Raw genomic sequence first — 8,920 nt, 5'->3', positions numbered from 1 at the left:
GCGCGCGCGCAAGTGGTGTGTGTGCGAACGAGAGAATAAAACCAAAAAATTGAAGAACACATACATTGTTTTCATGAATTTTATTACTCTTTGAAACTTTTTGTCTCAAAATGAAAATTTCATATCAAGGATTCAATCCAACTAATTCATCACCCACAAAGAGCAACTTTATTGTTTACTTTCCATTTATGCCAATTTTAACATGAAAGTAAATTAAAATGGACGGAAATGCAAATCAATTTATACCGTCAGAATGTAAAAAAAGAGAAGAAAAAAATGTATAAATACATCATCCAGCTGGTGGTATCTCCAATCTGTTACAACATCAAAACCTCATCCTTAGTTACAATCATAAAGAATCACCAAGAAAGAGAGGCAGCTGCAGATTTTCGGTCATGAGGAGACACATATTCAAAAATGATAAATGTATGATCAGAAACTGGCGGCAAATTAGGGTCAAAACCAACTATCATATAAAACGCTAACTTGACCATATCAAATGTGTAATAGACCTTGCATGCATCCAGGCCTCCCCATCAAAATAAATGGCAACCAACATCACCAGCCATGTAAGACTTCAGTTAACTGCTGATCTCATTATCCATTTTCATTCTCTTTGAACTATGCATCCCTGACGAGGGATTACCTTGTTGGGGCTGAAATGATGCATCATGCTGAAAGGTACAGTTAGCTCCATTCCGACATCCTCTGGAACTATTAAAAAAGATACAAGGCTTCGTTGTTTTTGGTTTTGATCCTTTTGCTCTAAAATTGTGTACTGTATCATAGTTTGATAATGGTTGCTGGTTCTGGCGATTACTGGAGGAGTATGGAAGTGCTTCTTGTTTATCTCCTCCATGTTGCTGAATCAAGCTCTTATAGTAGTTTACATCTTTTGTTGAAGGGACCTCAACAGGAGTAGCAGCAATAGCTGGACTGATTTCAGGCCTACGATGCCATTGAGTAGACATAGTTGACGCCATCTGACCTCCGGCTGTGTGAGTATAGGAAGAAGTGGATGAAAAAGTATTTGATGAGGATGTAGTGGTCTCAACTTGATTAAAGGGATTAGGAGGATGTGAAAAAACATTTGATGATGATCCGGTGTTTTGTGCATACTGTGCATTTTGAACATTATAATTTCTAACCAACTTCTCAATCACTTCCGGATTGTTGAGAATATTATTGAGTAATTCAGGATCAATCAAATTACCATGTTCACTGCTCTTCACTAAGCTAGTTAAAGCAACAGATGCAGCAGCTACATCAGACACCATCGACATAGTCGTAACAGTGTTTGAACCATCCAATATACCAGGAGATAATGTATCCGCTCCCACATCCCCATCTTCAACAGGCGTAATTGGGATCACGACAACATGACCATCAATGTAATGGGAATCGTCAACATCCACTGAAATAGGACTGCATCGAAGGAAGGAAAAAAATTCTTTTATTAAAAAAATCGTGCAAAAACTAAAAAAAGAAATATCAAACAAGGCAAGAGAAGACTCGTACTTTGGAGGAATGGAAGATATTCGTGGATAAATAGCTTCAAGGACTCTCATCTCCCTCTGATGTTGATCAAATATCTCTTTGCTTTCTTCTCCAGCCACCACTTGCCATGTGAGATCTAGCACGATCTGACAGAATCGCACAATTACAAATAATGAAGAATTAAAATAAAATAGTACAAGCAAACTCACATTTCACCTTTTTTTTTTTCGAGTTATGATATATTGACATCACTTTTTTGACAACTTTCCCAACAACCTAGAAATACATACCCTGATGATATATTGGCATACTGTTTTGAAGCTTTTTTTCTTTTGCTTTTACGAAAAAACCGCTATATACATAGGTTTGACAAAATAGTTGATGCAAATTAGATGTTCAAATATCATTTCTTTTTTTCCTTTACTTTCTTGCACCAACGTTGAAATATAAATATTACTGAAGATTACTATGGATATTGTTTAAAATATAACTACAAAAATACCTTAGGTGGTTTAATCCAGCTAATAACTGGTATTTCGGACGGCTTAATGTCAAACTGACTTGAAGCATGAGTTCCCTCAAATCCAGGAGGTAAAATATCATCAGAACCAGCTTCTCCTTGAGGCAACAAGGATGATATCTTTGCTTGGAGGTGATCTTGAGAATTCAACCCAACTTGTGAAGGAGATTCCTCAGATAAGAATAATCTAACCTATTCAACAAAAAGGAAACAGTCCTTTTCCTCTTAGCACTCTTATAATATGTACTTTATAATGAACATCTGGGCAACATCATCTTAAATTATTGATTCTGTTCACTCAATAGACTCTCAAGTGCATGCATGGTGGTTACTTTTTTTTTAATAAGCCAAGATAATATATATAAATAAACGCCTAACCAAGCACAAAGAGTGCAAGGAAAGGACACTAAAATAATGTGTAGTACAAAACCACAAAAACTCACAGCACAAAGAAATAAACAGGTTTTGGATGAAAGTGGCGATTACTAATTTGCAAACACTTGAAACAGAGAAACACAAGCTTATTGATAACAAATCATAAGTAATAGAGAAAAATCAAATACCACTAAAATATGACAGTAAAAGATGGCACACAAAATAAACTTGCATCAAACTGCTATCATGATCACTTAAACTTTTGATAATATTAATAATATATGTGGAATAGATTAAGCGATTTGTGATAGATTTCATACAAGCACAATATTTGATGATTGAATGTAAATTGTTATCTCTAGAAAACAACACAACGAGACATAGCCAGAATATTTATAGCCATTTTGAACGCACAATAAATACTTCAGAGATATTTCATATCATATAACAAACTCTTTCTTATTCAAATTATTATGGGTAATCATAATAAAGGACTTGATGATACTCAATTTTCCATCCATAAGATTCATACTAGAGATACTTAGAAGGCCAGGAATCAATATCTTCTACTACTCATATTTTTATGATTATTGTAGACTAGGGGAGACACTGATATCTCGTTAATTTGCCCAACAAGAGGATCGGCCCTTCTCTCTATAACTCTGCATTGAGACTGAGGCACCAAGTTAAGATCCTGATTAAAAGTGAAAACAGATTCTTAAATCCAAATTGCAAGCTTTTTCAAAATGCCCTAATCAGATCCCGAGACCTTCACCTCTCCATCCCAGTGTTAGAGAATAAAGACCAATTGCAACTTATATAGCCTCACTATGACAGGTGTTGTCTGAAGTGAATTAATTGGCTGACCAACCAAGAATTTCTGTCAACTTTACCTCCGATACTTCTGCAAGCACCAGCGGTACATCTCCAGAAAATATCACACTGATTTGGCCCTCCCATGTTGGAAGTGGCTGAGATCTTGCACTCAGTCTCCTTTTGAAACAGAAAAAGAACAGAATTTTAGAGAGAGACAACATATCTAAGCTGCAAAACTCTACCAAGCCTGTTTGAACACCAAAATATCCTTACTAACAGTAATATCAGCGAAAACAAAAGGACACAAGATTTCTTTAATTAAACTCACGGACAACTTGAAACCACACTAACACCGGTCTAACACATGAGCAACAGAATTCGTATGAACAAAACAAGGAAGCGAAAAGATCAGATATTCGGGTTATACAACAACCAACAACCAAGCCTTATCCCACTATGTGGGGTTGGCTTTTTCTAAAATAGAAAAAACCAACAGCATAAAAATTCTCAAAGATCGAAAAATGCAACTAAATTGGACAGGGAACCACATGTCGTTGGAACCTGAAACTAATGTTATTTTTTTGGATTTTTGGAGATAATACAAAGCATAAGCAATTACTTTACTAGAACAGGTAAGAGAAATCAATTAATCCACGTACAAAGAGATAATACAAAGCATAAGCAGCCTGGTTAACAACCACAAGAACACACTAAGAAGAAATGGAAAACTAGTATTATCAATGGTGGATGGTGGTCCATTGTGGAAAGTTAAAAATCTGCAGTATAACACCACAGCAGCTCTATCTTTTAAAACTTGGCTATGATGTTGTCAAAAAACGTGCACGGAAATCCTCCATGGCGCCGTCATAGCCAATATTTGACAACACTGACTAACACTACGGCAAACTTTTAACTAATGTCCAATCATAAAAAGGCTAACAGAATGACTGTAAAAAGTTTCAAAGTAACTTCATTGAATGGAAACTTGAGTGTTCAGATAAGATTAAGAGCATTATAAACTAATTCTAATATGGTGCCTACATTTTTGCATATATGCTGAAGATATTTATCAAAGGCAAAACTACTTCAATAATTTACAAAAATATAGCGCGTGTTTGGCCCTGCATTGGCATTGGTGTGCGTAGTGTAACACGTGCAAACAATAAACCAAATACACTAATAACCCACAAGAGCAGTTGCTCATACAATCAGAACATATGATCGAACCATTCACCATCTAATCTAATCCAATTAACACCACCCCAAGACAAAGAAAACTGAAAGCATGCTTATAATCCGCAAAATAATTGCAATTTCTTGAAAGACTAGGATTATCAACACCCGTCAGAAGTCTCAATTCAAAAACATTATTTCTATACGCGAAAATACATGGCAGTACAACAAATACAATAACAAAAACCACCAAAACTTATCCCACTAAGTAGGGTTGGCTACATATATCAAATGACATCGTAATGTACTAAAAAAGTATACGGTAATACATGACAAAAATAATAGTACAATACAACTCACATAATCTACCAAAGATTACACAGCACAAGACTATACAAAAGAAACAGCAACCAACCCAGATAAATACTCATTAGGGAGATTCAAATTCCACAAGTAATTCATCATTAAATCACTATAACCAATCCCAAATACATCTTAACTTCCTTATCAGTGTAGTCTACTTTTTTTCTCCAGTTTTTTTTTTTTTTTTTGCTTCTTCTTATTCATCATTCAAAATTATCACTTTGCTATTTAAAACTTCAATTCAAATTTTTTTTAATTGAATATGTATTCAATTTTGTTTTAATTGAATTAAATCCTGAATTTACATGCAAAGCTAAAAGGTCCGATCGGATTAATCAGGAAATTTTCCTCTGGAGATTAGATGATTGATGAAGTTGGTCAAAATTGAAGAAATATATGAAAAAATTAGGGTTTAAAAATGAATCGATTATTGGAAGTGATTATTGGATGTAATCGATTGTAATTTATATATAATACTACCTGACAAAGATCTAACTCGGAAGGCCATGAAACTCTCTTCGATTTTCGCAATCCACGCATATTTTCACACACCGCCACAAAACAATAGAATATACAGAGTAGCCGAAAACGTATTTGATATATCTTATGCAAGAGAGGAAGAGAGGGACCGGACCAGACCAGAGCAGTAAACTCTAGTCTAGTGTTCTAAATACTGAACCGGATGGTTAGACCGGTTTGCTCTGGTTGGGTATCAGACCGGATATAACCGGAATTTAGGGCTTTCTATGGGCTTTGGGCTTAAATCTCACTTGTGTTATACTAATTTTTTTGACATTTTATTGTTGCACCCTCCATCCCTCTCACTCGCACCCTCCAACAAATGGAGTTTGCATGTAAAGAGCAAAATCAATTGTACACGACTCAAATCATCTTCATACTTGGATCAAACCACTAGTAGGCATGATTAAATGTAATGTGCAAGCAGTTTTCAACAATAATTCTATCTTGGGGCGTGGAATGTGTTTTAGAGATTCTCAGGGCTACTATTACTTGACAAATCATATTATTTTCACTCCTTTGTCATTGTTCTAGAAGCTGAAACCATTTGGTTTGATATAAGTTATCAAAGTGGTCATAACAAACGGAATGTATGTTTTTTTGTTTGAAACTAATTACAAATATGTATATGAGGTGGCATTTAAGATGGGAAAGTCTAAAACTTTCCCACCATGGGTCGGTTGATTTTTACCATTAGATTAAATAGGAGTATTAGTTTTATCATAGTCTGCCTGCACTATATTTTTTTCTTCTTTCACTTTCATTGTCTTTAACCTCTACCTATGGAATTTTACACTCACTTTCAATTAAAAAGAACAACAACATGAAACACAACAAGAACCACACGAGTCCTATAATCATCATCAACAACATCTCAAAAGGCATAACAACCAATAAATCATGAAAATAACAAATTAACAGTGCCCTTATTCTTACTTGCTCAACATCCTAGCAACAAGTTTATTGCAATCAAAATTGGTTTTTGCAACATGCTCTAAAAATAAGAAAATAACACAGACTGGCCAAACCCATATCAGAAAAAAGACAAGATTTTTAATATGAAAATAAAGGAAAATGAAAGAAAAGGAATACGAAATACAGTTTTTTTTTTTTAAGAAGAAGAAGAATAAGAAAAACAGTTGCAACAAGGATCTTCTCCGGTAATGCTTGCATCCATCAACTAAAAATCAAGTACCCACAAAATTAAAATCTTTAAAAACAATGAAATCTTCCAAATGAAGAAATTAACTTCTTCACCAACGATGGCTGACCCAACAACTTTCATGGGAACATGGTTCACACCTTCTTCTATTTTCATCGTTGCAAACCTTGTCATAGGTATCATAGCTTTAGCTTCTCGCTTCAATGGTCCACCCAAAAACGACCAAACCCAACAACTTTAACTCAATCGTTCACCTTCACTTCTCAATCGTATCAGATCCTTTAACCTCCGTCATTACAACAACCACAACGACCAAGAATGTTTGAAGGGGAGTTGGTGTTGGGTGAGAGAGACATGGATGGAGGAGAGAGAATGGTTGGGAAAGATAGTGTAAAAAAATCTAGTAATGAGAGAGCATGATAATACTGTGGTTTTCTTTTGATCAAATGACTAAAACCAAACTGACCTATGGTGGAAAAGTTTTAGACTTTCCCATGTTAAATGCCACCTGTATATGATGCTCTTGTCACTTCCAATGCTCCTTTTTAAAGAGTTAGGTGATCTTGTATTTTAATGTGAAAGTCTCTTACTTAGTAGACCCAACTTTATTGTGTCATATTCGAAGATAAGTAGTGGAGTTGCTCATAGTATTACTATAGCATATTTATCTCATTCTAGCTAGGGATGTTAATTGGTAACTATGGATACATATAGTTTGATACTCGTTCCCGCCCCGTTGGATAAATATGATACTCGTGTCCGCGTCGTTCTCGTGTGGGTATCCACTATACGGTTAACCCGTTGGTATTGAGGTGTCCATGGATACCCATGAATTTTTGAATTTTTTTTGTACAAAGAAGAACTCTTTTAATTACCAAAAAGCATCAACTTTTAAATATCCATACATAATCCATTTCAATTTCATAAATTATACCTAATTCATACAAAATTCATGATTATTGTATAATCCATACAAATTTTTGAAGTAAAATAAAAACATAAAAAAATCCAAATAAACATCCAAATATCATATGCATTCCTCAAACTCTTATGTGTGTGTGTTTACACACACACACACGAATATTTTAGTAGTTTACTGAATTTATTGTCGGATATGGGTACCCGCAGACATATGCATCATCAAATTTGTGTTTGTATCCATAAACTAACGGATAGTCAAATATCCGTTTATTATACACATAAATACCTGTTTAGCTACTCGCCCAGTGTCCGTGACGGATTTTATCCACAAATACCTGCGGGCATTATGTTTTTTGTCATCCTTAATTTTAGCCCTCATATTTTTCATGATGTATCGATTATTTGTATTCATTAACTCTTATATGTCACTTTAAACAATCACTTTTGGTCTTAATATAATGGAAGACATATGTTAACTGTTTATATGTCAAATTGAAGATCACATTCCAAACAGAAATATCCAAGGTCACACAAAAAATGCATGAAGTGTCAAGAGTACGTGAGGGTTGCACTTAAGTGATTTTGTGTTTGTTGACTTTGGTGCCTTTGTCTATATCTCTCTTCAAATCAATAATTCTCTTTCATCAAAATAATTTATTTTAATCATTCATCTATCATTCTTTTTCATATAAAATACACCAAAATCACCAAAACTTAAAGTCACCTGAGTATTTTCCGGTACGTGACGGTTAGAAAAAAAATCCTATTTTAAAATTATTTATGCTTCTCTACCCTTAAATACATGTTTGGGACCAAAAATTCATTTTACATTTTGGGTCTCGTTAACGAGTGCCTCAAGGGGCACTTTTTCCAATTAAGGACACTAGTTAACGAGTGCCTCAAGGGGCACTTTGAAAAAGTTTAACACTTCAATTTCTGATGCATTAAATGCACAATTTCCCATAAAAATTTACTATTTAAAGTCCTTAAAAAATGTCCTAAGGACACTAGTTAACATTTCCCTTACATTTTAAGAGGTGAAAACAAGTTATGTTTTGTATGAACAAAAACCCAAATCTATTCATTTTTCGGTGTCAAAAACATTACGTTCACAAAATCATTGAAAGTATTTTACAAAATTTAATAATCAAAAGTCCTTGGGAATTTTTCTTAACTGTTTATTTGGGGAAGGGGGTAGGGTAGTTTTTGTGGAGAATCGGGACGGGAGTGAGAGAAGCTGATAAGCTTATCGATTAATGAATTTCATGAATTCTATTTTTTAGATTTCTTTAAGCTTGATTTTTTTTTTCTTTCTATTTATGCATGTGGTATTACGTTATGAGCAAGTATTGAAACCATTGCATAGGACTTTGAAAACGACACATGTGGAATTTGACATATTTTTATACAAAATTTGAAGTTTTTGGCATACATGGGTCTCTCGCTTATATATTATTCATCCACTTTTTCATCTAATGTAAGACTCTTACTCAAGTTAGAGATATCAATAATTTATCCCTCAAACGTATATTCATATATTCATATGAGAATGTCCCCCTAGCAAAAGCAATTTT

At 34.3% G+C, this 8,920-nt stretch overlaps 1 protein-coding gene across 2 annotated transcripts; it reads right to left on the bottom strand.

Moving 5' to 3' along the window:
* Positions 1-219: 219 nt before the first annotated feature.
* LOC146952063 (Zinc finger C-x8-C-x5-C-x3-H type family protein) lies at positions 220-5,354 on the bottom strand. Of its 2 annotated transcripts, XM_085757873.1 has the most exons (5): positions 5,225-5,354; positions 2,000-2,209; positions 1,519-1,643; positions 1,214-1,425; positions 220-994 (listed from the first exon to the last, which is right to left on the bottom strand). In XM_085757873.1, exons 1-5 carry the CDS (start codon positions 5,282-5,284, stop codon positions 582-584), a joined length of 1,020 nt encoding a protein of 339 aa, XP_085613999.1. In that variant the 5' UTR covers positions 5,285-5,354; the 3' UTR covers positions 220-581. The 2 variants fall into 2 exon arrangements, with proteins under 2 accessions (XP_085613999.1, XP_085613994.1); XM_085757868.1 differs by having other exon boundaries at positions 220-1,425.
* Between the last annotated feature and the right edge of the window lie 3,566 nt (positions 5,355-8,920).

This window comes from Medicago sativa, chromosome 1, assembly GCF_051527215.1.
Source record: "Medicago sativa cultivar Bolivia chromosome 1, Bolivia_mono, whole genome shotgun sequence".
Lineage (NCBI taxonomy): Eukaryota > Viridiplantae > Streptophyta > Magnoliopsida > Fabales > Fabaceae > Medicago > Medicago sativa.
Note: the sequence above shows the minus strand (reverse complement) of the source record. Positions and strands in the feature narration are given on the sequence as shown.

Bases quoted from the DNA above. Each gene is read 5' to 3' on its own strand.
- LOC146952063 (XM_085757868.1), bottom strand. From the start codon at position 5,284: ATGCGTGGATTGCGAAAATCGAAGAGAGTTTCATGGCCTTCCGAGTTA. The intron at 2,210-5,224 runs GTAGTATTATAT...TTTGTTGAATAG, and splicing joins CCGAGTTAGATCTTTGTCAG to GTTAGATTATTCTTATCTGA. The intron at 1,426-1,518 runs GTACGAGTCTTC...CCTTCGATGCAG, and splicing joins ATATCTTCCATTCCTCCAAA to TCCTATTTCAGTGGATGTTG.